Source organism: Neopsephotus bourkii, unplaced genomic scaffold (genome assembly GCF_033783945.1).
Source record: "Neopsephotus bourkii isolate Nb327-2 ecotype Australia unplaced genomic scaffold, CSIRO-AGI_Nbou_v1 NB_803, whole genome shotgun sequence".
NCBI classification, from domain to species: Eukaryota; Metazoa; Chordata; class Aves; order Psittaciformes; family Psittacidae; genus Neopsephotus; species Neopsephotus bourkii.
This window is the reverse complement of record NW_026901299.1, coordinates 103,653-127,881: the sequence shown is the minus strand read 5'-3', so window position 1 is coordinate 127,881 and position 24,229 is coordinate 103,653. Positions and strand designations below refer to the sequence as shown.

Below are 24,229 nucleotides of genomic sequence, written 5' to 3'. Positions count from 1 at the left end.
GTTTCTACAGACACCAGTGCAACACTGAACAGAATTCAGTACTCACAAAGTACGGGAGAAGGTTGGGATGAAGATGACCAGCATTATTTTTCTAGCGCAACAAAGTCAAACTTCTGAGGTGTCTGGACAATCCACTTGTCCAAAGCACCCGGAGACCACCCTGTGCCACAAAGTAATGCCTTCCCCTTGCAAACCTGACTATGCTGCCATCAAAATACTACACAAAGTAGTAAAAGGGCTTGGTTACAGTTCCTTCTTTCTTTTGTGTGCCACTTCTTCCATACTTGATAGATGGGTATTGGTTTGCCATCCTATCCTGAATTCCAACACCTCCTTCAATTTATCTGGATTCTACCACCATGTCAAAGGACACACAACCCAAACTGCACATATGCAAAGACTCCTGTGCCACAACACTGAAGACCTGCAGAACAACTCACAGGATACAAACAGAGGCAGCCCAGTGCAACCTGGGAATGACCTGCCTGCTGAACACCCCAGGAACTTTTCACATGGAAAGAATTAATGTCCCTGTGATGCTGACTCAAGAGTGGAACTGTTAGTGTCAGTAAAACCATGACTAACACTGGTACTGAGGCTGCTGCTTAAATCCCCACAAGCAAGGGATCAGGTCCTCCTGCCAGTGACATTCCTGATAAGCTTGACAGCGCTGTGTGAAGACACTGCATAAATATAATTTCAACCACAGAGAGAAATATTTGATTATATTTTTCCTGTTTCCTTGAAAATTCTTCTGTGGGAAACATAACAAACACCTGTGAGGAACAGGACTCTATCAACTGTGCCTCAAGAGACTGCCTTGCATTTCCTTTTCCTAAGAAAGATTTCACTCCCTCCCAGCATAAGCCTGGCACTCCTAGAAGGCAGGTAGAGAGCTAGGCACGTCATCTAGCAAACTTCTTTGCACCATAAAGGATCGGAGAGCAATACCAATTGTCTTTTCCAAACGAGGCTGAGAAAGCATAAGCACAAAGGAGTGGCTAACAGCTTCTCTCCACTCAAAAGATGCCATCTTCTGTTGATGCACCATAAGAGGTATCAGGAATAACAGCTCCTGCCCACTACTTGTGAACTATATTAAGCTTAGTGTGATTCTGTTAGCTTTTCTGAGGAACATAAATTTATGTTTGCAATTACACTCATCTGTTGCAGCTATAAGCAACAGGCCCTGGATTTACTGAGGCAAGGTCTGGTATCATGAGCTGATACATGAATCCATTGTGAAGAAACATATATGCCTCCTTAGGGACATATCCTTGCCAGTCAGAGACAATAGACTGGGATGTTTAAATGGTATAAGAGAGAAATACGAGCAACAAGCAGGCTAGCAAGTCACCCAAAGGAACAAGGATCTCTATGCTCACATTACTTTTTCCACATTTGGACATGACTTCTGCAGCAGACAGCAGCTTAGAAAAGTATCTCTTGAGAGGGAATTGCATCACCAATCCCTTGTAAGCTCTATCGTAAAGATTATTAAGTAAATAACTAACTTTCAAGCACCTACAACTTGGGAAGAAAAGACAAAGATGTGAGAACTGCCCATCAACAGCCACAGGTGAAATAACTTGAAAGGCTGGTTAGAAACAGAACCCAGCTCCTGAAAGGAACCACTTGTCCTTCTCTGGAAGCTTGGGGATGGAGTTAATGATCCTCACCGCTCCCTGAAAACTGCTAAAGCAACAACACCCAAGAAAAGCACCCATATGTATGAAGTTGTTAATGGCAGCAAGACCCTTTACCCACAAGCAGAGAGGGCAGTGGTTGGCAGTGCTCAGCCCATACCCTGGGGAGGCTGCTGCAGGGGACCCCAACCTGTCCTGTGGTTTCAAAGGCTGCCTTTGGCCTCTCAGCCCACACCACCATTTCCTGCAGCCTTACCCCAGAGCAGAAGGAACACAGCTGGGGCTCTTCGGCAGAAGCCAGCCAGCCAGCTCCAAGTGACTGATGCACACCATGGCTGGGGAAAACCAGGAACCAAAACTTACAGATATTTACTTCATTTGCTACTCTTCTGACACCAAGGAACATGATTTTGCTCCTCAACTAAGGAAACTGAAGAGGAAGAGCTCTGGTTCACAGCTCAATACTAGCTCACTGCCTGAGATTTAAGGTAATCTAGTATGTAATTGCTCTCTTAGACTTCAAAATACACAATATGAATTCACCCAATAAAGCGAAGGTCTCTACTCTTGCCACTAAGAAAGAACAGTCTTAGTTAATAATTAATGTCTGACAGCAGGTACACAAAGAATAACTGAAAAAAGTGCTTATCATAACACTTTCCTTCAGACAATAAATCATACTTGGGAAGAAAACAGCCCCTGTGTTTTGCACTGATTTATCCTATTGACCTAGCAACACATCATGACCACACCAGCAGGAAGCATCACAAGAAGCTGCTATCACTTGTGAGGCACGTCCAGATACCAGCCCCAGTTACAGGCAACTCCATTACCAGAGTAACACTGGGATACTGGAGGAGACCAGCATGGCCAAGCACTGGAGGAGAAAAGTAACATGAAAGAGGGCAAAAATGCAACGTCACCCTTTGCAAAATACTTGCAATATATGAAACACCAAATTGAGCTGCTGTATCAGTCCTCAGAGGCCGCAACTCACATATCCTAAGAACTAACAACAACAAAAAAAAAGCTATTAACAGAAACTGTTGAAAACCCCCCCCCCCCAAACTTACTAATTTTGAGAGGAAACTCCAGCTTCAGCCAGAAGAAACAATACTTGGAAGAACTGCTGCTGCTTAAAAGAGGGAAAACTGGACATCTCTAAATCAGATCTACAGACTGATTCAGGCCATCTCCTGTGCAAAACGGCAACAGGCTTACTGCATGGACAAGCTTTCTGTCTCAAAGAAGTCTGTTTAAAATAGAGGGACTCGCACAAGTATTTCAGATACTGGAGGGAACGTTCTGTTCCTTTAAAGAAAACCGACTCAAACATGCATTTTTTTTAATGGACCTGTTGGACTGTTTCAAAAAAGAAATGGTAACAGTCCCACTGTTTTGAGGCAAAATAACAGAAAATATGTCAAAGAAGTGCTTGTAAATTGCTTCAAACCTAACAGAAGCAGTAAAGCAGTTGTCTGGCTATGACAACCCATTTTAACAGCTGCACAGAAGAACACTTTCAAAAGGGGGCTGACTACACAGAGACATCATTTTCCCATCCATGATTTCATGCATTGTAGGGAAATGTGTCAGCAGAATGCATCTCCTGCAGTCATGCTGGTTTAAGAACAGTGCATCATATCTATGTCTGAACTTCTACTGTGATAAAAAGGATCATAAAGCTTTCATGTCAATAAATCAAAGCTCTTCATTTTCAAATACAATTTTTCCAAGTACAGTTCCCATTGTACTTCCCTCTGCTATCTGAACCAAAACATCCACCAACAGAAGTTCAAAATTAAGGGAAAAATAACAAATAGAAACTTAAGCAAGTTAACGCTAAATTGTATCATACCAATAAATGCAAAGACAAACTTCTTCGTGTCTCAGCTCAGCTGTGATAGCACTGAGATTCCTTGCTGCTAACAAGTAATTTCCTTTGCAGGGAATGCTATTGTAAGGAATAAATATCAAAACCCTCATGCTCCACAACAGCACTTGCCACTGGTGAATAGGTTCTTCTGAACCGTAATAAATTATGAACTGGCCAAGTCAAAAGGCCTTTAAGACCATGTTTTTGTGTAGACAACTTCTAGTTATGAAGAATAAACCAATACAATCAGTCTATAAGCAGGAATAACACTGGCAAGAACCAAGTCAATGTCACATTCCCATGATTTGTCCGTCACCAGCACATGTGGTGTAAGAATGAAAATGCAGAAAAAAGCAAACCTATAGAGCCTGGACATTGGGCAGAGGTCCGGGATAAAGGAGAGGTGAAGCACACGGTCACAAGCCTAAGGACCACTGGCTGATGGGCTGGGAGGAGTCAGGGCAGCTTCAAGCTTGAAAAAAAACACTATGTGAATGCTAAGATCTGGCCTGTGGATGAACAAGTCAACTTCTTACACTGGAAGCTCTGGGAAGTGAGAAGTTTGTTGTTCCTGTAGGGAATCAATGCTCTGCTAAAGCTTCCAAGCTACATACCCCACATGTGAACATGAAAGGAAAAGCATGACACTACACACAAGAAAGCTGACAAAGCTGAGGACAATAAATGCTAAGGTGCAGGAAAAAACTATGTTGGGGTGAGTCAAATTAAGCAAGAAAAAAACCTAAGAGTTTTGAAGGTAAGAGATTACAATCCCCAGAAAAATATAGTCAACAGAAACTGGAACTGACTATAAGGAAGAAAGCTGCTTGAGCAGTATTTGGTTACTAGGTTGATTACAGCTATCTAATAATAAATTCCCCAAGCATTACTTCATCACATCCTACATTATGCAATAATTCAAAGCATCATTTGAGTACTTATCTTCTGTTGGTTAATGACTAGTCTTCAATCCACACTGGAGATGTTTACTTACAGAGCTAAGAGCTCTGGATGTTTCTCTTTGTGTGACAGTGCTGTTGGAGCTATTTCCCAAAGCAGTGTGACAAACTATGTTCAAAACCACTGCTGTGCTTCACAAGGATGAAGCAGTGGAAGGTGATGTATCCACATGTTTGCGTTACACAACAGGTAGCAACTTCTCTAAACACCTAAGTAATAGACCAGTCTGCTTTTAATCTTGCAGTCAATCCATACCAAAGAGGATGAAAACAGTAGCTATTTGCATCCAAGTATGTTCATAATGGTAAGCTCCTTGGTACAAAGACATTATTGAAGATAATTAAGTAGTTAAAAATAAGGCCTGAATCTACAGTAGTGTCAAGTATTATGAACTGGCATCTCCAATACAACAATAACAAATGATAATAACTGGCCAGGGCTTGATTTCAAACAATATTACACTGCAATTCAGGATAGAGAGAGCAAGGTTCAAGTACCACTATATTTTTAATAGATTTTCTCTTCTCCATTCACTAACAGCTCACAGAATGCAGACTGCTCAACTACATGCATTAGGAAGATATTTTAGCGCATGACAAAAAGCCCAGAATACAAAACCAGACTAACTGTGGGGAACTGGAAGACTCCCTCCAATCCACTGGCAGCAGAGGATATTTGCTTAAATGTTACAGCTTGATTTTGGAAGAGCCTCATTAAGTTTTAGGATTGCTAACAACTTTATGGAAAGACAAGAGTAAACCTAATCTGCTTTCTTCTTTTAGACTGAGAGTAGATTACTCTTGAAGCCTAAACGATAGAAAAAGCACAAAGATGCAGTAAGAGCTTCCTGAAGAAATTCTACAGGGCTCCAGATTTAAGACTGGTTTCCACCCCCACCCCTGCCCTTATTCCTGGTCCCTTCACTGTTTACACATACAACACACACAGGTAACAGATAACTCTCAGATACCTTCTGTGAATCACCAAAGGGCTTCTTAAACTTCCTATTAATCATCATTACACTAACTGAGGTATGCTACAGAAGGAAGACCTCCTGGTATATCTGCCCTACCTGTTTTTACATGTGGGCTTACAGCTCAGGAAACAGTGAAGGGCAGGTCATGGTACCAAAAATCAAACATGGGGAAAAGCAGCTGGTGCCACTCTCACTTCCAAGTTCCCCTTTTGGCATCACTGAGTCACATGCCTGAAAACAGAGGGCTGGTTTTTGTTTTAATTCTCCTACAGGTGCTTCTAAAAATCAAAACCTCTTATTCCTGGTTGCAGTTCTACAAAAACCAGATTAAAAAAAAAAAAAAAAAGAAGAACAAAGAGAAAAGCCTTTATTTTGGAGCAAAATTTAAACCAAGAGCTCACTACACCTCACCAAGCAGCAAGTTCCACAGGTATCTAGCTGCTCAGGACAGTTATCCTCTTTATTCTCTAAGGAACCCATCAAGAGGGTGCAGTCAGCAGATAAGCACTGATCTGCAACACCCTGGTGAAACCCCTCCTCAGCAACTCCTCAAGTGCAACAGGCTGGATACACAAAATGCGTTCTTGCCACACACTGAGCTCCTTGCAGCATCAAAGCAGGCCCTGCACTTGAGCAATGGGCCTGTCCTCACAGCAGTGTTACTAAAACTCATTAACCCTATTAGATGTGACAATTACATAGTTAAAAATGTTCTGGGGTTGTTAATTTCCTCCAGGCACAGGGAGGATTAGAACCTACACAAATTAACTGGTACTTCAAACATGTTTTTATGGAAGCTGATGGATCTGTAACAATTCCTCAAAACAATACAGGTTAGAAAAGTTTTTTAAACTCACATGTCAATCATAGAATCCCAGACGGGTGTGGGTTGGAAGGGACCTTAAAGCCCATCCAGTTCCAAACCCCTGCCATAAGCAGGGACATCTTCCAGTAGACAAGGTTGCTCCAAGCCACATAACATGTATTAGCTTTAGTTTAATGATACATGACGCCACAGCTATGTGATAGCAGGTTTCCAAAAATCTTGTGCATGAAGCAGCATGTCCTGCGTTCAGCAGTAGCAGTCATTTTTCTCCTTCTTAGTAGCAGGTGCAGTGCTGTGTTTTTGACTTTCAGCCTGGGAACAGCGCTGATAACACCGATGTTTTTAGTTGATGCTCAGTAATGTTTAGTCTGATCAAGGACTTTATGAGTCTCATGCTTTGCCAGGGAGGAGGGTAAGCCAGGAGGAAGCAGAGACAGGACACCTGACCCAAACTAACCAAAGAGGTATTCCATACGACAGCACTTCATGCCCAGTATAGAAACTGGGGGCCAGTTACCTGGAAGGGCTAGACTACTGCTCGGGTCAGGCTGGGTATCGGTTGACAGGTGGTGAATCATAGAATAGTTAGGGTTGGAAAGGACCTTAAGATCAGCCAGTTCCAACTCCCCTGCCATCGGCAGGGGCACCTCACACTCAACCACATCACCCAAGGCTCTGTCCAACCCAGCCTTGAACACTACTAGGGATGGAGCATTCACAACCTCCCTGGGCAACCCATTCCAGTGCCTCACCACCCTTACAGTAAAGAACTTCTTCCTTATATCCAATCTAAACTTCCCCTGTTTAAGTCTGAACCCGTTATCCCTTGTTCTGTCACTACAGTCCCTAATGAAGAGTCTGTCTCCAGAATCCTTATAGGCCCCCTTCAGATACTGGAAGGCTGCTCTGAGGTCTCCATGCAGCTTCTCTTCTCCAGGCTGAACAGCCCCAACTTTCTCAGCCTATCTTCATACAGGAGGTGCTCCAGTCCCCTGATCATCCCTGTGGCAAATCCTCATGAGCAGCTGTATTATCTTCCCTTGTTATTCCCCTTATCATTATTACTGGTGGCAGCAGCAGTGGTTTGTGTTATACCTTAGTTACTGGACTGCTCTTATCTCAACCTGTGGGAGTTACATTCTTTCCATTCTCCTCCCCATCAGTAGGGATCAGCGGAAGGGGGGGGGGGGGTGGGGGGTGGGCAAGCGGCTACCTGGTTCTGAGTTACTGGCTGGGCTTAAACCACAACACAGCGCATTCATGGTTTGTATTTTAGCTTGTAATCAATATTATCAACATAAGTTTGTAACAACCTACTACCCAGCCTGCTCTGAGCTTTCTCCTGTTTACAGTTAACTACTATGTACCTACTAATAGATACTGTTAAGAGAAAGCAAAGTGTTCATAATAAATGGGTTTACTAGTACTTCAGTTGAGTGTGTAGATTTTTCTTCCTGTAACATTGTTTTAATAAGAAGTTCAGTTGGAAGAAAAAAAACCCAAACCCTCCAACAGCCCATTTGCCATGATCAGAAATGTCCAAAGAGCTGATTTGTAAGAAATTTGGGGCAGTCAAAGTTCCGAGATTCATCAATAAGGAATCCTTGCCCTTCCAAAAGCAGGTATTTGCAGGAACCCACACCTTGCCAGCAGCAAGAAACCTGACCTTGCTAAGAAGCCCCACAGCCTGATGAGTCTTTTTGATGTTCACTGTGTGTGGGTCCAGCACCAGCCCACCCCAAGGCTTGTAAGCCCGTGAAGCCAAGATCTACACCTACCATTTAAAGGTCAGTTATTAACAGCAAAATTGCTCCTATCCTGAAAAAGTTCAAATTGCTGAATACAGTTGGGCAGAACTCACTGATTCAAAAGTCAGGGAGAAAGGAAGTAAAAAAAGTTAAGCAAGAAAGTGTAGAATTTGAGAAGTCCAGATCCACACCAAGGAGCCAGCCGCATGGCAACAAAGCTGGATCACAATCACTGCTCACAGTCCTCACCAGGGTTCATTAAGGACCCCTGAAACTATTACTGGCCCATGCCACCAGACTCCATCCAACCTACTCCAACATCACTATCCATCCTACAAGTTATAATCACTGTATTATCCATCTATACATTCATCTTAGTGTTGTTTCCCCCCAGCTTTGAACAGTATTTCAAAATTAGAAACAAAGCATTCAAACAGAAAAGCAAGTTTGGATTTTAACAGAAATTTTGAAGAAAATCTATATTCTGAAACTCAAACTTGTTGGAACTCCAGTGGCCAAACTTTGCAGGCAAGAGGAGAGGTTGTGAAATAAATGGTTACTTAAGGCAAGACATTCAGTGTCTGAACAAAAACAGACTGACTTCAAACAACATTCTATTTAAGCTTCCATTCACAAATGCAGTTTAAGTATTTGTTTGGTACTCATAACCTGAACCACTGAGTAACACTAACATATTATAAAAGACACTAAAATAATGATTATGTTCTGCTAAAAATGGTACATTCAGGAACACTTTAGGAAGTGCCACACAGTTACTACACAGGTTCTGCTTTTTCTTTCCAAGGTAAATATCCTCGGAGTTCAAAACTGTTAACTGGTACTACAATCTCCCTTTTATCACTTTCAATCCCTCCCGAACCAGTGAAGAAACAGCAGCAATTCCCCCATCTATAAATTACACAGGCTCAGCTTCAAAGGCTTACTAGAAGAGAAACAACAGAGAACTTGACATTTAGTGGTCTTTGATGCAGAGTAAGTCCCCCATCCCTTGTTCTTTACTTCTTAAAAGTTAGGAAGTTAACAGAATAACCCAAAGAGCTCCAGATTCCATGCTGACTGTTCTGCATTCAAACATGTGCAAAGACTGTCACTTAAGGCTAGAACCAGGATCACACTGAGAAAATAAAAAGCTTATCCTTTCTAAATTAAATCACACAAATATCACAGGCTAGTCAGTTCATTGCAGTTTAAGAGAAATGGCAAAAGCTCATTATGTTATCTTTTAAATTAAATGAGAAAGCAAAATGTAGCAGGCAACATGCACAACTATGCTACTTATTATCACAACTCAGTAAACAGGCAATAAAATACAACAGCTCACCACCCCCCGCAAGAGCCTACTGTACAGAAAGCCCTCTTAAGATTCACTCCTACAATGCAGTTAAGTAGAAGAGTTCAGAAAAAGGATGCACAAAAAACATTTAGCAGACTTAACAGTTTGATTAAACAGAGTCCTGAGAGTTTAACAAATGTTCAACAGCATACGCATAACATTTACAACAAGAAAGAAGAAAGGCACCTGGAGACATCTGACACTGGGCATGCTCTGCAGGCATCTCAGTGCGCACATGCTCTCTACCAGGTTGGAGCAGCCTAGCCACAAAGACCTTGGCACAGAACACTGCAGGGTGACAAAAAGGAAGGAAGAGAAGAAGCAGTTAGATGCCACAACAAATCACTCAAGGCAGGCAACTCATTAGTATGTTAACGTGGGTACTTATCTATGTTATTTCCACATTCATCACAAGGTTAGTGGCCAAGAGTAAAATAACAACTGAAGATCCTTTTCAGAAAACAAGCCCTCCCTCTGTCCTGTCAAGGATAACCAGCTCACCGGCAGTCACTTGGCTTCAGCACCCAGCTAACATTTTAACTTACTACCAGTGGAATCAGAGTTCTTACAGTTTGGTCCATCAGTCCAGCAATGAATCCACACATTGCTACCGACAACCACGGCTCTGCTGCCCAGGGAAGCCGCCTTCCTCATCAAACTGGCCTGGCTATAATTGCTGGTGAGGTTTTTACCTTTGCAGTCACCCTCGGGGAAGAGAAGCACAGGAGCTTTTCATTAGGGTGGCATGTCTTTAGAATACAACCTGAAGGAGCTACGGTAATTAAGGTTTGGCACCCCACACTGTCTCAACTTTCTCAACCAATTTGTGCTCATTTATTCTGACAGCAAAGCCAACATTAACTTCTGAGGTTACAGTCTGTGCACTGGGGCACTGACAACCAAAAAAGGTAAGTATTTTTAGAGATGAACACCACCTAAGTTTAAATTGCAAGACCAAGTTCTGTTTAGTCGAAATGCCTGGCCTCCTGATTAAACAAATGGGTTACTAGGGAAAAAAGGTTTGTGTTATCAGTTGAGGGTAGCCTAAAGCCAAATTATACCCTAACTACATTAATTACTTGTAACACCACCCAAACAACAAAGAACCAAGCTTAACTAGCAGACTCCACATTGCTGACACAAGTTAGGAAAAGTTTGGAAATACATTTTATTCCTTTTCCGAAGCTGAAGAAATATGATGAAGACTCCCCAAACCTTTTATAGCCCCATGACAGTATTTCACAGTTCCTTTTAAGGACAAAATAGCACATATGCTACATAACTACCACATAAAGTTAGGGAGAAGGACTCAATTCCTGCCTACCAAGCAGTGCACAAACCCAGCTCTAAAATTTGGCACAGACTTAGTAGTCAATATTTTTCACGCAGGCTTTCAATTTAATTTGGAAATTAAACAAATGACAAATCTTTAAAACAAAAATCCCACACAGGTAACACTGAAAGTGGAATAACTGGAGGTGAAAACTGAGTGGAAGTGGTTTGTGCCAGCAGTGAGGGAAGCAGGGAGCCCAAAGCAACTGAAGAGGTTAACATTTCTTACAAACATTCTCTCATACAATCCCAAACTGCTTTGTGTTGGAAGGGACCTTAAAGCTCATCCAGTTCCAACCCCTGCCATGGGCAGGGACACCTTCCACTACTCCAAGCCCTGTCTAACCTGGCCTTGAACACTAGCAGGGATGGGGCAGCCACAGCTTCTCTGGGCACCCTTTGCCAGCACCTCAGCACCCTCACAGGGAAAGACTTCTGCTTAAGAGCTCATCTCAATCTCCTCTCTGTTTAAAACCATCCCCCCTTGGTCCTGTTACTACACAACCTTGTAAAAAAAGGTCCCTTCACAAATTTCTTGCAGGCCCTTTAATGTATTTTATTTCATGTTATGAATAAAACAGAAGAAAGACTAATATTTTTATTTCTGCATTAAGATGAAAAATTAAAGCACACCCAGGACCCTAGAAGCACCAAAACACACTGGAATTCTCCCTCTCATCCAGCAAGGTTTGATTCCATGTAGCTTTTCTGTACTATGCACTTGTCATGTGAAGAGTGGGTGCATACATCTTACATACAGAGGTAAAAATGTTGTTTTATTCATTATCAAAATTCTTATTATTAGAAGTTTCTTATTTAGCCATCAAGTAATTAATCCAATACATCTGTAAGTACTTTGCAATCGTTTCCTTTGACACATTCTCACCCAAACAGTTGACATTTAGTTCCCAATGCCATTAGGGAAACTAATTTCCTAATTCATTTCAATGAGACACTAAAGAAGGTATTTGCATTTTGAAAGAAATATAGGATGTACTATTCAAACCCACTGATCACAATATTGAGGATGCGGGATCTTATATAGACCATTTTCAGTTCTGCTTCAGAACAAGCATCTATATTTGAAGAAACTTCCTTTCTCATCTGTTTCATTTTTTAATCCCATTTGGCACAACGCCTGAATACTGTTTCTGCAACACTGAACCATCAAAGTTCAGGGCACTGCTGCAGATATGAAGGCCCAAATAGTTTCTTATTTTTTTTTTAAACATACAGGCCTGGTAGATTACATAGTTCTGCTCATCAGCATCAGTTGGTAAAAATCACTGATCAAGAAACACAACAAACTTCTCTCCCAAGATTCTCATATAAGGTGGACAAACCCGTGTAATGTACATAATGAATCTAAGCTTCCAGGAGTCCACAGACTACAACCTAAAAATCCCCAACTTAGGTTATTGGACTTGTCTTCTTTTAAGTTCTACTTTAGTTAAGTAAGCCAAATTTTAGAAACTTAAGAGAAATATGGGTAACTAAGGAACAATTTCTAATTTCAGTCAAAAATACATGAGCCACAGAGGCCAGATTTCTATGACAAGCTTAAGCCCCCCAGAACACTTTCTACAGTATTACGAAACCCTGAATAAAAGGGTTTATAAAAACCACTGGACACTTCACTGTAGCAACAATATTGCACAATAGTAGAAATTAAATACTGCATTCTACTTCACACTGAAACAGGAATGCACAAGTATTTGTGTGCTTCACTGACTTGTTTCCTCTTGACCCTGCCTGCTTGTAACTGTCATGAATAAAAACCTAACAGCATACTAAAGATTTCATTTTCACATAACAAGGGCCTGAAATACACCTTCACTTTCTACTTGCCTTTAAGCAGGATCCCATTTAACAGAGTCTGGGGAAGGGAAAAGGATCAATGGGCATAATAATAAATGCACTTATAAACCAGTATCAACCCCACCAGCAGACCACAGAACCATACAAGTTAAGATAAAGTCGATCAAAGCTTTTTCCTTAAAATTAGAGTTAAGTTGCAATACAGAGTTTCAATAGACTCCCATTAAGATAGCTGCATGTTCACCTAAAGCCCTGACTGAAGGGGAGGAGGGAGTAGGTCAAAGAGGGGGCTCCACAGCAGTAGGGCAGGGCATGAACGATGCTGAAAGTCTACAAACATGGAAACCTCATTCTGGTATTTAAATGCCTTATGCTTGAAAAGATGAATGCATTAATTTTATTATTCTATGACTGATTTTAGTTCAATACACCAAGAACTGCTCTGGTGGTCTAGCCTCAGGAATTACATTTCAAGATTTAGGTTTTAAACTTTCAATCTCAAATTTAAGAAACCTCTGCAAATGATTGCATTTACACTCAAATCTATAAATTCTTAGTAATATCAGTAAAAAGGATATGCTCCAATGTCTTTAAAGCCCAGATGCTAAGCAGCAGGTTGGATGGGGCTTTCAGTAACCTGCCCTAGTGGAAAGTGTCCTTACCCATGGCAGAAACTTTGAACTAAATGAGCTTTAAGGCCCCTTTCAACCCAAACCATTCTGTGATTCTGTGCAAGCTTCTTATAGAAATGCACACAGCAGTGTTCTTCCAATAAATCAACTTTGTAGGTGGTAACTTTTACAACAGAGGCACCAAAAGAAAGTTCAACTTAGGACTTTCCATGGGTTTACAGTAATGCTGTTTTGTTAAAGCACAATAAAATGCCCAGAAACCTTTCACTTCCGTGCTTCTGAAATTAAGTTATGTCTTAAAGACGTCCTCATATATACCCCTGAAAAAAAAGGATTCATCCTATAAAATCCACTAAATTGCTCAAGAAATTAATATGGACTATTTCCTATGTTCTGACAGAGCTAATACACCTTTGATACCCAGAGAGAAATACTGCAATACCATAATTAAGAATGACAGCACTTCCTTAACCCTTTTCTCCACACTCATTTTACTTAGACAAGATTTATATTGCTATAACTGCAGTTTGGGCATTCTGTTCTCAAGGCAAACACATCTTTGCTTTTGAAAATCAGCTTCTAAGCCTACTCCAAAAAAAAAGTGGTAAGGGGGGCATTTTATAATTCCAAAGAAAAATACAGTAAAACAAATGAAGGAGTTAATTTACTCCCCTCTTGTTTCTCAAAGAGCATCACTGATTTTATTAATCATATTAGCTCACTCCTCCTGCAACAACTTTCTTGTGCAGTTCATTACAAAATGAAATAGATCTTAGGAACCTAAGAAACCATTCAAGTTTACAAATCCTAAAGCTTGAAATGCATTTCACAACTTTCTTGTGACAACAAACCAGCTCCTCAGCAGGGTTAGTTTGGTCCTCTCCAGAAGCTATCAGAACTAGCAAGCCTGGATTTAGAGAAGGTTGATGTTCTGAATGACTTCTTTGCCTCAGTCTTCACTGGCAAAGGCTCTGACCACAGCACCCAAGTCTCGGAAAGCAGAGGCAGGGACTGTGAGAATGAAGACCTTTGGCCCACTGCAGGAGAGGACCAGGTTTGAGACCATCTTAAGAACTTGAACATGCACAAGTCCATGGGACCTGATGGAATCCATCCATAGGTCCTGAAGGAGCTGGCAAATGAAGTTGCTAAACCAGAAGACAAACTGTGTGGAGACCTCAGAGCAGCCTTCCAGTATCTGAAGGGGGCCTATAAGGGTTCTGGAGACAGACTCTTCATTAGGGACTGCAGTGACAGGACAAGGGGTAACGGGTTAAAACTTAAACAGGGGAAGTTTAGATTGGATATAAGGAGGAAGTTCTTTACTGTTAGGGTGGTGAGGCACTGGAATGGGTTGCCCAGGGAACTTGAGAGTGGTCCATCCCTAGTGGTGTTCAAGGCCAGGTTGGACAGAGCCTTGGGTGGCATGGTTGAGTGTGAGGTGTCCCTGCCCATGGCAGGGGTTGGAACTGGCTGATCTTAAGGTCCTTTCCAACCCTAACTATTCTATAATTCTATGTCCAAAGGGCTATGAATCAAGATTTGAACTGGCAAAAAAAAAGGTACAACCAAATTGCTCCAGCCTTCACTTTGAATTCTCTTCGGGTTTTTAGCTGTAAGCAACTCACATGCTATTTATTCAACACCAGTAGTTTACTGTTTAGTTTACTTTGATTTAGGCCTGAACCAACAGATGTGATACTTCTTTCCATTAAAACTTAGTACTGATGAATGTATGGGCTAACTGCTGTTACTTGAAACCCTCTCTATGGCTGGGAATGAGACACATTGCTCGGTGACTCAGATTTAATGCTGAAAAGAGGGGTATTCTGGAAAGCAAACCTAGACTTGAAGGCCAGTACAACCCTTTATGAAAGCTACATGCTCCCAAGTCTGTGTTCCAAATTCAGTATCAAGCTCAGATCCTAGTTTCTAAAAAAAAATCAGCATTAACCACAATAAGCCATTAAACCAAACACAAAGCAGTGACACTGTTCAAAGGCCTTCAGTATTATTTTACACTCAGCAGGGAAGAGTTTCCAACTACTCAAACACCATCCCCTTTCATTAGCTGGGATATCACCCAGATCTTACCTGGCGTTTTTACCTTCAGTGATTTATTCAAAGCAGTGACAGGCAGAACAGTGTTGAACCAACCAGATACTGGAACAAGCGGTCTGAATTATTTGCAAGAGGTGGAAAAGTGTCAAAGTACCCTCTTAAGCATGAGTACTCAATCGGAAATTGTGTGGGGGCATGCACATAACACAAACCCACATGTTCTGCAAGTGACAGCCTGGCTTGGCATGGTAACACTTTCACTGCACTGCATGTTTTGGTACAACATTGAGTATCATTGCTGAGTTACTCAAAACCAAAGAAACAATTTACGTCAGACCAATAGTAGTACTTTGTACTCTTCCTATTCTCATTTCAAAACCAAGTTGTCCCTTGAGAGGTGCAGTGTATTCACATGCTCCATACAAGTTTGTTGGGATCAGTGCCATCACATCACTACCTTTTCCACATCCAAAACGCAACCTCACATCCAGCCTTGAGTGTCTGATTTGGAAGGTTGTTCAAGTACCATTCAGACAGCATTATTTCCAAAACCATGGAGTTTTACATATGCATTACAGTGTTCTGCCACAAGAAAAGCTACATCCCTCTACTACTACATATCTGTCCTTCAATGAAAAACAAATGCAAAAGTGAATTTCTCAAAAATAAGTATCCGCAGAGCAGCAAACTCATTTTAACTTGTGAAATGTTTTTGATTATTCCAATAGCTGAGTCACACTTCCATTAGGAAAAAAACAAGCTATTTAGCTAAGTGACTGCCACTCAAAAATCGCTCAATGTTACAACCTTCCAACAGCCATTCAAGATCTGCATGTCAGCTTCTTGCATTTGGGGGGAAACACAGACTAAGTGAGGAATCAGGAAATTTAAAGCAAGACAAAGGGTAAATAATTCATTAGATAAATTCTCCTCATTACCACACCGTTGTTCTAGATAGGACAAGGAATTCACAGAAGAGTGATCGATAACGCAGTCCCACTCTGCTCCTGAAGATCAAAGTATGCGCTTGCTACAACAAAACAAATGCTACAAAAGGAATATGGGTTCAGTGGAGAAAAGATTAAATGCTTTATTTGAATATAATAACAATCTTACTCCATTATAGTTTATTCATCAGGATAAGACTCATGAAATGGAGCAGCTTGCTTCCAGGAAAATACAACAGACTAGGAAGAAAATCCTAATACATTTACATAAGTCATTCTGAATGCTACCTGAAATCACCTATATTACCCAAAGTACACAGGATTTAGACTAAGCCTTGATTCCTTCATATACAAACAACCCCGATTCCCAGAGTTTCAAAACTCCAGGAGTGTGACAGTGCTTTCTGCATTAACACATCCTGTGACAAACTGAAAAAAGGCCATTTCAAAAGAAAAACGGCTTTCCCATGCTCTTCTGCAGCGGGAACAGAGGTGTTACAGGCATCTACAGACAGCAACACACCTGCTCATGGTGCATCGGGGGGGGGGGAGGCGGGCAGAAAAAAGAGAAACATGAAAAGAGACCTAGCATTGCCAACTGAAATAACAGAAATTTTGAGTGAACAAGTTAAACACTTTAAAAAATGTATCTGAAACTTGTCTAAGATGTTAAAAGTTATCTTAAAAACTTAATATGAAAAAAGAGTCTAAGCATGAGGCCTAAAAACCTAGTATTAACCCCATCTAAAAAAACTCTAGTCTAGACAAGGCAGCGTGCGCTTTAACTTGACAAGTTCAAATGCACACGAAGCCTGGCTCAGCACATTGTAACACGGTAGTTGCACATTCAGGGCCTATGCATCAAATGCTGCAGAGGAACAGTTATATAGCCTTTGATAGCCAACTCACATTTTACTTTCTGACATGAAAGATTCAAAACCTGAGCAAGAATTAAGCCTCTAACCTGCATATACTCGCACTCGAGTTCAACTTACTCTTTCCTACTGCCTTTGATAGGCCTGTTTCATACTTCAAAAAGCAGTATTAAACATCATAACATCAGGGATCTTAATCAGCGGGAGTACACATTTATGCTTCCTCTTCCCCCCCTCAGCCCCCTCCAGTGTATTTTAAATTACTTCCTCTTTTCGGTTTCCATCACTCAAGAATGCCAAGTTCACTTCTGCCTCCCCACTCTCTCAGTTTAGAAAAAGTCACACCCTGAACAGCAAATAATCCACGGGAAGATGTTATTTTGCGGTGTTAACTCCAAGATGAGTCTCATGGGTGTGGGTAACAACTTCAACTTCTTATTAGATGGGACTGCAAGAAATGTGTCAGACTGAGGTTAATAACTATTTCCTTTCCATTTTCCCTCAGATTCTCTTTAAAGAGTTGTACTAAAAAAGCATGCCCCAGGCTTCTCCACCCTAACCAAATAAAATTCAAGTACTCAGAGAATCAAACCAGGACACAACATCACCCTGTACATAATTCATTCATTATAAATGTGCTCATCAATTACATTCAAGTATAAGTTTTTCACAAAACACCACGCCAGCAAAACAAACGCAGAGCTAAAACAAGACATGAGATCAACAGCACCTACAGGAGTATCTTCTACGGTAGATTAAATATTGAGGCCTTAACATTCGATTTAATAGCTGTCTACAAAAGAGAACACTCAAGCAGCTGTGTTATGGCTATTAATATCAAAAGGGATTGAGGCATACTGCTTCATACTATCTTTAAGAATAAGTTGTCAAGTTCCTTAAAGCACTAACTTACAATAAAGCTGGGCATTAGGAGAGGTGCAGGTCTCCCATTCACAACAGGTATGTAACTTGCATGACTTTCCTATCAGACAGGAACTCAGCCTTCCTTCCTATCGCACACAAGTATCTTCCCAACTTGTCCTTCACGTAGTGTGTTGCAGCCTTTTACAGTCATCCCAAAATACAACCACACTCCCCTACTCTGAAATAAACTTCAAAACTTCTCTTACAAATGATGCCTTACACCTGGCTCAGCTATGATTTGATACCAGCTAGGAACAGAACTGTAGGTTGAAACCTCATGGAGGATTGAAAAGGCTGACTCCAGTGCTGCCCATGACAGAATTTCAAGCGGCATTTCAGCAGGAAAAAAGTTACTGGAATTTGTACTATGAACTAGAAAAGTTCTCTACGTTTCTGATGAACTCAGCAGAGGACATGGCTAGAAAGCAGAGCAGATGGCTATTACTTTCCTGAATTCAACTGAGAAGTTCAGTCAAGTCACTGGTAGGACTGCTTTCACCTTTCAGAAGCAGGATTTGTGAGCCACTTGCTTAATGCCAATGTACCTGCAGATCCTGAATTCCAGCTCCGCAGAAGACAAGTTTACCTTAAATCCCTATCTCTGCTTTTCACAGTAGGCACGCGATTTCCTAACAAGCTGCATGCATTTTTACTGAATATGCCCTTCCCTTCTCTAAGCTCGGGAGCTAACGTGGTGTCTTCTAACACTTTAGGGACATTAAGCAGTTAAAGCAAGATACTGAATTTGCGGACAAACTCATCTAAGCAGAAGCAGCAAGATATAGTACAGGGTGACTTCTTACCTGAAACTTTGTTTCTGGGCTTCAGATCCACCAATCCACAATGAAAGGGGATTCGAATGGGTTTTCCTTCTCAGACTTGTCTGTTAAAAGAGAGCAGCCAATCATCTTCAGCTTGGTGTATCTACTCCTTTCTTGAACGAACTCCCAATTACGTACTCCTAATGCTGTTAGAGAGACAAAGCAGCCTGGGCACCTCACCACTCCATAACAACTACGTTAGTGAGGACATTGGATTGGTGGATCTAAGACAAAGAAACAGACTGACAGACAAGAACTTGCTCTTTCCCCTGCCCTGGATCACCCGATGCACAAGTGCCTTGGGACTACAGCTCACAAAGATAAGGAAGATGAGAAGAGACTACAATGCAAGTAACAACACAAATGCTAAAATGACCAGCTTACAGCTCACAAGCCTGCTCCATGAACTGCCAGAACAGTAACGCACAGTCCAATAGCGTTCTCAGACTTTGCCATATGCATGCTCTAAAGCATTCTATTGCAGCGATTATTTCCCTGTTTCCAGACTCAAGATGATGTTACTTGTCTTATGGTTCTGCAGCACAAAGATGGAGTCTTCAAGACACTTACAATCTGAATGACAGCACTGACATCAGTAAATTTTCAGTATCACTGTGTCTCTGGAAAACAATCTAGAACTAGAAGAGAGTAACCCAAGGCACACTACTCCTGAGACAGGAAAAAGTCGCCTCTTGCTGAGCAAGATGGTAAAAGGCCTTCATCCAGTACTGTTAGCAGCACACTTAAGGGTACAAGTGACTAATTTAAAACAGCTTTAACAATAACACCTTAGAGAAGATAGAGCCCCCAGAAATCTCACACTATGTAAGTAACCGAACACAGATCCTAGAGACCAGATTTGTACTTTCCAGTCAGATCTTCGAAAAGGTTGAGATACAGCACACAAAATTTCTCCTAACAGCAGTCAGAAGCAATAGCTATGTTTTCTAGTACATAATGCTGCAACATCCACAAAAGAACATGCCACGGCTGCCTCCCCAACCCCTCTCAAGAGCTGACCCAAGCGTTCTTCAGCCTCCACTGCGCCCCATGTCTCAAAGGACCAGCAGCTTGGAGAAGGGTGGGAGAAACTGCCACTACTCACAGCTGTGCCAAGAAACAATCTTGATGAGGACAATCAAGTCTCTTGACTGCCCAGAGCTACCCAAAGAACAGAGCCTCTTCATCCTGAGGGGATTTTCTGCTTTTCTACCACTGGTAAAGCAATGGTTGATAAGAAGGTGGCATTTCAAGGACAAAGCAGCACTGTAAGTCTAATACCATGTCCAATCTATGATTTTAAAGGCTGCCAAGTAAAGTAGTGAGATGTCAAGGCCTATGACTCAGTTTTAAGAGTACAATATAGCTCGGTAAGAAGCCAGCTATCGAAATTACATAAATGTTCTGATTTGCTCAATCTCAACAGAGCCAGTGGGGTGTTGGAAGGAGAGGCCCTTCACCATGAAGGCATTCCTCAGAAGTATTTGCAAGTGTTAAGAGCACAGGTCTGATTTTTGCCTCGAGAAGTACTGGTGTGATGGAGACAGCCTGAATATCGAGTGTGCTAGTCCTCCACTGCCCAAATAGAATGGTGTAAAAGACTCTATCTAACACGAGTTGTAATTGTAACTTAGTAAGTTTTGCAAATAGATTCCGAATATAGATTTTCAAAGAGCTGAAGTATTTTTGTCTGAGATCTTTAAATTGGCTCGACCAAAAAGGATAGAAGATGTGAACCCAGCACCATCGTGCAAGCCACTCTGAAATCCAAATGTATGCTTCACAAACATGCAAGCAGCACAAGCTGTCGTAACTTCTTCTGCACCAAAATTCCATATTCAAAACTGCTCAGAAGGATGAAACTGAGAATGCAGCCCCAGAACTCATGACACTGAATATATAGTTGCAATTCTCTTCCAAGTCAATGAGGAAAACAAGGTATTGCAGCACTGCCACAGCCAAAAGTCAGCCTGAAAAGCTTTTCTTCCACCGGTTTACCAGACAGCACATCAGTCCCTATTCCTAGCAAGTAGATACCAACATATATCCTACACACTTCTGTCTGTATTCATACAAATAACAGGCCTGGGAAGCTGAACTAGTCTGTGATCCCCAATAAAAATGTTAATTTCCTGGGGTAGAAGCACAAGGATGCAAGTCCTGAGGGGACCTGAATTAAGAAAGCCATGAAGAAACAACACACCTTAAATCATCCCCATTGCTAATGTAGCCTGCATGAGAAGCAAATTAAGCTTCCAAAAGATTCAGCAGATTTTTGTTGTTAAAATACAAAAGGTGTTGCATTATTTTTGCCTTATCTGGCCTTGGTCAGGCACTACATGTACTGGGAACTGTGTGGAAGTAGTAGAGGAAAACAGAGTAGGCTGTCAGATGTCACACCACTGAGCTCAGAAATACACCAAGAAGCTGGGGAAGGAAGGGATTTTCCAGAAAAAGTGGATTTTCTGTGAATAATGAAGCTGTATCAATACCATGAAAATCAAACCGAGAAATCAAATTATACAGCAACATAAACAGTGGCATTAGTTATAAAGAAGACATTGCCAGAGGAAAAAAAACCCTGTAACATAAAGTGTTGTTACTAATCAGCATTAAACAACTCCATAAATATTCTCATTTCTTTTCATTTTGCTCCCTTGCAACTAAACAAATTCCTTGTCACAGAGCAGCCCTCTTATAACCATGGTCTCTTATTCTCTCCCACACATCATTCTTCTCGCATTGGCACATCTGCTGCAGCATGCATTTCATTTTAAACCCATCAGCAATCTCGCTTTGCAGCCTGCTGCACAGGCACTCCAAGCAGCACAGGAAGAAAACGCCAAAGCAACAGTGACCTCTAAACTCCGCAGCAATCAAACGGAATGCATCGAAAGACGTACATCAAGCTGACTTAACAAGCAGCAAAGGTGTTACCGACAAAACACGTGAAAAGTTCCATCCATCCTCCAAAGAACATCCCCAAGTCTCTGAGTGTTCAGCTTGGAACAAGGCAGTTTGTTTTGCCAAGATGCCGCTTGCAACACTCATCAGTGACCCAAATTTTTAGCAACATTCAACAGCTCTGCCTGAGGGATGCAGCCAGCACGGCTGAACAGCAGCAATGCCACACATCTTCATAACGTTTTAAAGGAGCAACCCAATAGCACTTCAGAGAGGGCAGCTGGTGCACATTCCAGCATGCCTGTGGAGATGTGATCTCATTCCACCTGGACACTGGATTTACAAGCATGGTTCAGGACCTGCAGTTCCAAGCCAGAGCTTGCAGGGAACACATCGTGTTCACACACACAGGAAGCTTTACACGTGTTTCAGGCAGCAAGGGAACTTTCTCTGCTGCATGTTTGCTCACTTGCTCAGCACTGTTGCAAAGGTTGGGAAATTCAGTCTTGTTAGACAATTTAATTGCACTGTGAGGCAAAAAAAAAGGCAGGAATCTCTCCAAATCTCAAATGAGGTTTAAAAAGCCTTTGGTAAAACACCAGCATTCAGTCTCCCCAAGAAACTCTAACTTCTTTCTATTAAGAGCTAAAAGCAATTTAGTTTCAGAATTTTCCCTACAAATGGAGCATCTGCAGTTTTCCTTCCCCTGTAAAAACAGCTGCTGCCATAATGATTACAAACTTCAGACAACCTTTTTCTTTATAGCCTCGCTTCTGCATCTTTGTATTCTCCTTCTTTCCTTTGCCACCTCATTTCTCCAGTCAGTCTATTGTTTCATCTAACCCTTTCCAAAAGATACAGCTTTCCACACTTCTTTCTCTACTTCCCTCATTTCATCATCATTCTGCTGGCTCGGAATACACTTGCCTTGCTCCAATTCATTTTCTTAAGCTCTTCCTTCCCATTTTCTGCACCGCTGCCAAAGTCACAGCAATTCATTCTCTTTATATTTGTATCCTTTTTACAGGCACTCTCTGAAATGTGACTGTCATTTTGCTAGCACAGATCCTCCATCCTCTGCCCTGAAGGCTCATCCGTGCCCTCCCACAGCCATGTAACTACCACCTCTTCAGAGATCTGCTCTAGATGTTTTTTTCCTCCCAAACTGCCCAGCATGCCACCAACTGCATGCTTCACTGTCTGACACGCAGCTCCCAACTCTAATTTAGCTATTGACAATTAAAAAAAGATGACTGCAAAGCAAATAAATTCTTATCCTACTAAAGAAAGCACAGCTAGTTTACACATAGGTTTACAAACATCTTACTAGCTCTGTCTACTCCCAGGCTTTGATTAAGAACCAGTCACATTTCAGCTAGAACAAGTACCTCCTTTGTTTCAGATGCAAAGATGACTGTGGCCTAGTCCAGCTGTATCTCTGTTGCTACAAAACTAAACTCATTTAAGTATTCCTCTAAGAATATGTGGGAAGACACACAAAAATTAACTGCTGCTTGGCTTGCAACCATTAAGACAGGGAAATAAAAAAAGACAGAATATTACAGCCCTACTGAGATACACACAGCAGCTACATTTTAGTTTCCAAACAGAACGCTAAGATTTATTTTGTGTTCTAAAGCTTTCAATAGTTTGGGGGCACAGCCATCTCCAGCTGCAGTAACCCAAGGAACTTCAGGTACTGCTGGCACAGTTTAAAGAACAAATTGCTGCTGACTTCATCCAGAGATTGTTACCTCTTGAAGACCTTCAGCTCATATGAAAGTTCTGCCAGAAGAAACTGAAAGACTTTTGGCAAGACACTCAATTATAGTTTTTCATTTATTATTTACAGAGGCACATAAACACTGGACACTTCTATGAGACAAAGACACATTCTAACCACTGAAGGTAGCATATTAGGAAGAATATTTTCCATACCTACACCTTTAAGGTACAAATGATGATACAGCGTAAGCAAGCTCTTGTCAGTTTTATCCTTAGGCATATTCTTTCTATAACCTTTTCATGCCACCATCATGGAGAAGCATTATTTTGAATTCAAACTGTCAACTCTGCAGCAGCAGTATCTGTGTTTGGAGAACAGCATGCGCACCAAGGACACAGCGCAAAGACAGATGATAATAAGCTCAGCAAGTGCAATAATTTACACACAGTTGGCTTCCTACTTCAGTAACTGTGTCCCAGAGGTGTCTGGTGGGTACAAGAGCCCGGGAGCAAGAGATCTGCCTTTTTTTATGCTATCCGTATCTTATGCTGCACACAGTTCACCCCATAAATGCAAAACCTTTCATGCTGTATAGAAAAAAATATGTATTTACCATACTTACATATTCTTTTACAGCCCCTTTAACACAAACTAAGAAGCTAATTACCACCTACTTGGAAAGTGTGCTGGTAAAGCAGCAGTATGGTTCAGTGAAGCTTCCTGAGAAAAAACATGAAGCTTTTAACAGATATTGACAGCAAATGAATACAACAGGTTTGATGCAACTGAGCAATACAGATTTC

At 41.4% G+C, this 24,229-nt stretch overlaps 1 protein-coding gene across 4 annotated transcripts in view; it reads right to left on the bottom strand.

Annotated features, from left to right (window-relative positions):
• Nucleotides 1–24,229, bottom strand: part of FBXW11 (F-box and WD repeat domain containing 11) — a 76,847-nt gene that overhangs the window by 49,435 nt on the left and 3,183 nt on the right. The window contains exons 2-3 of one of the 4 annotated variants that reach the window (XM_061355444.1): nucleotides 18,779–18,858; nucleotides 9,573–9,674 (exon numbers count right to left, since the gene is read on the bottom strand). The exons of 1 other annotated variant lie outside the window; for it this stretch is intronic. In XM_061355444.1, coding sequence (XP_061211428.1) covers nucleotides 9,573–9,623 — 51 coding nt within the window. In that variant the 5' untranslated portion in view covers nucleotides 9,624–9,674; nucleotides 18,779–18,858. The remainder of the gene's footprint in view (nucleotides 1–9,572; nucleotides 9,675–18,778; nucleotides 18,859–24,229) is intronic. 2 more of the 4 variants (XM_061355443.1, XM_061355446.1) reach the window with 2 other exon arrangements.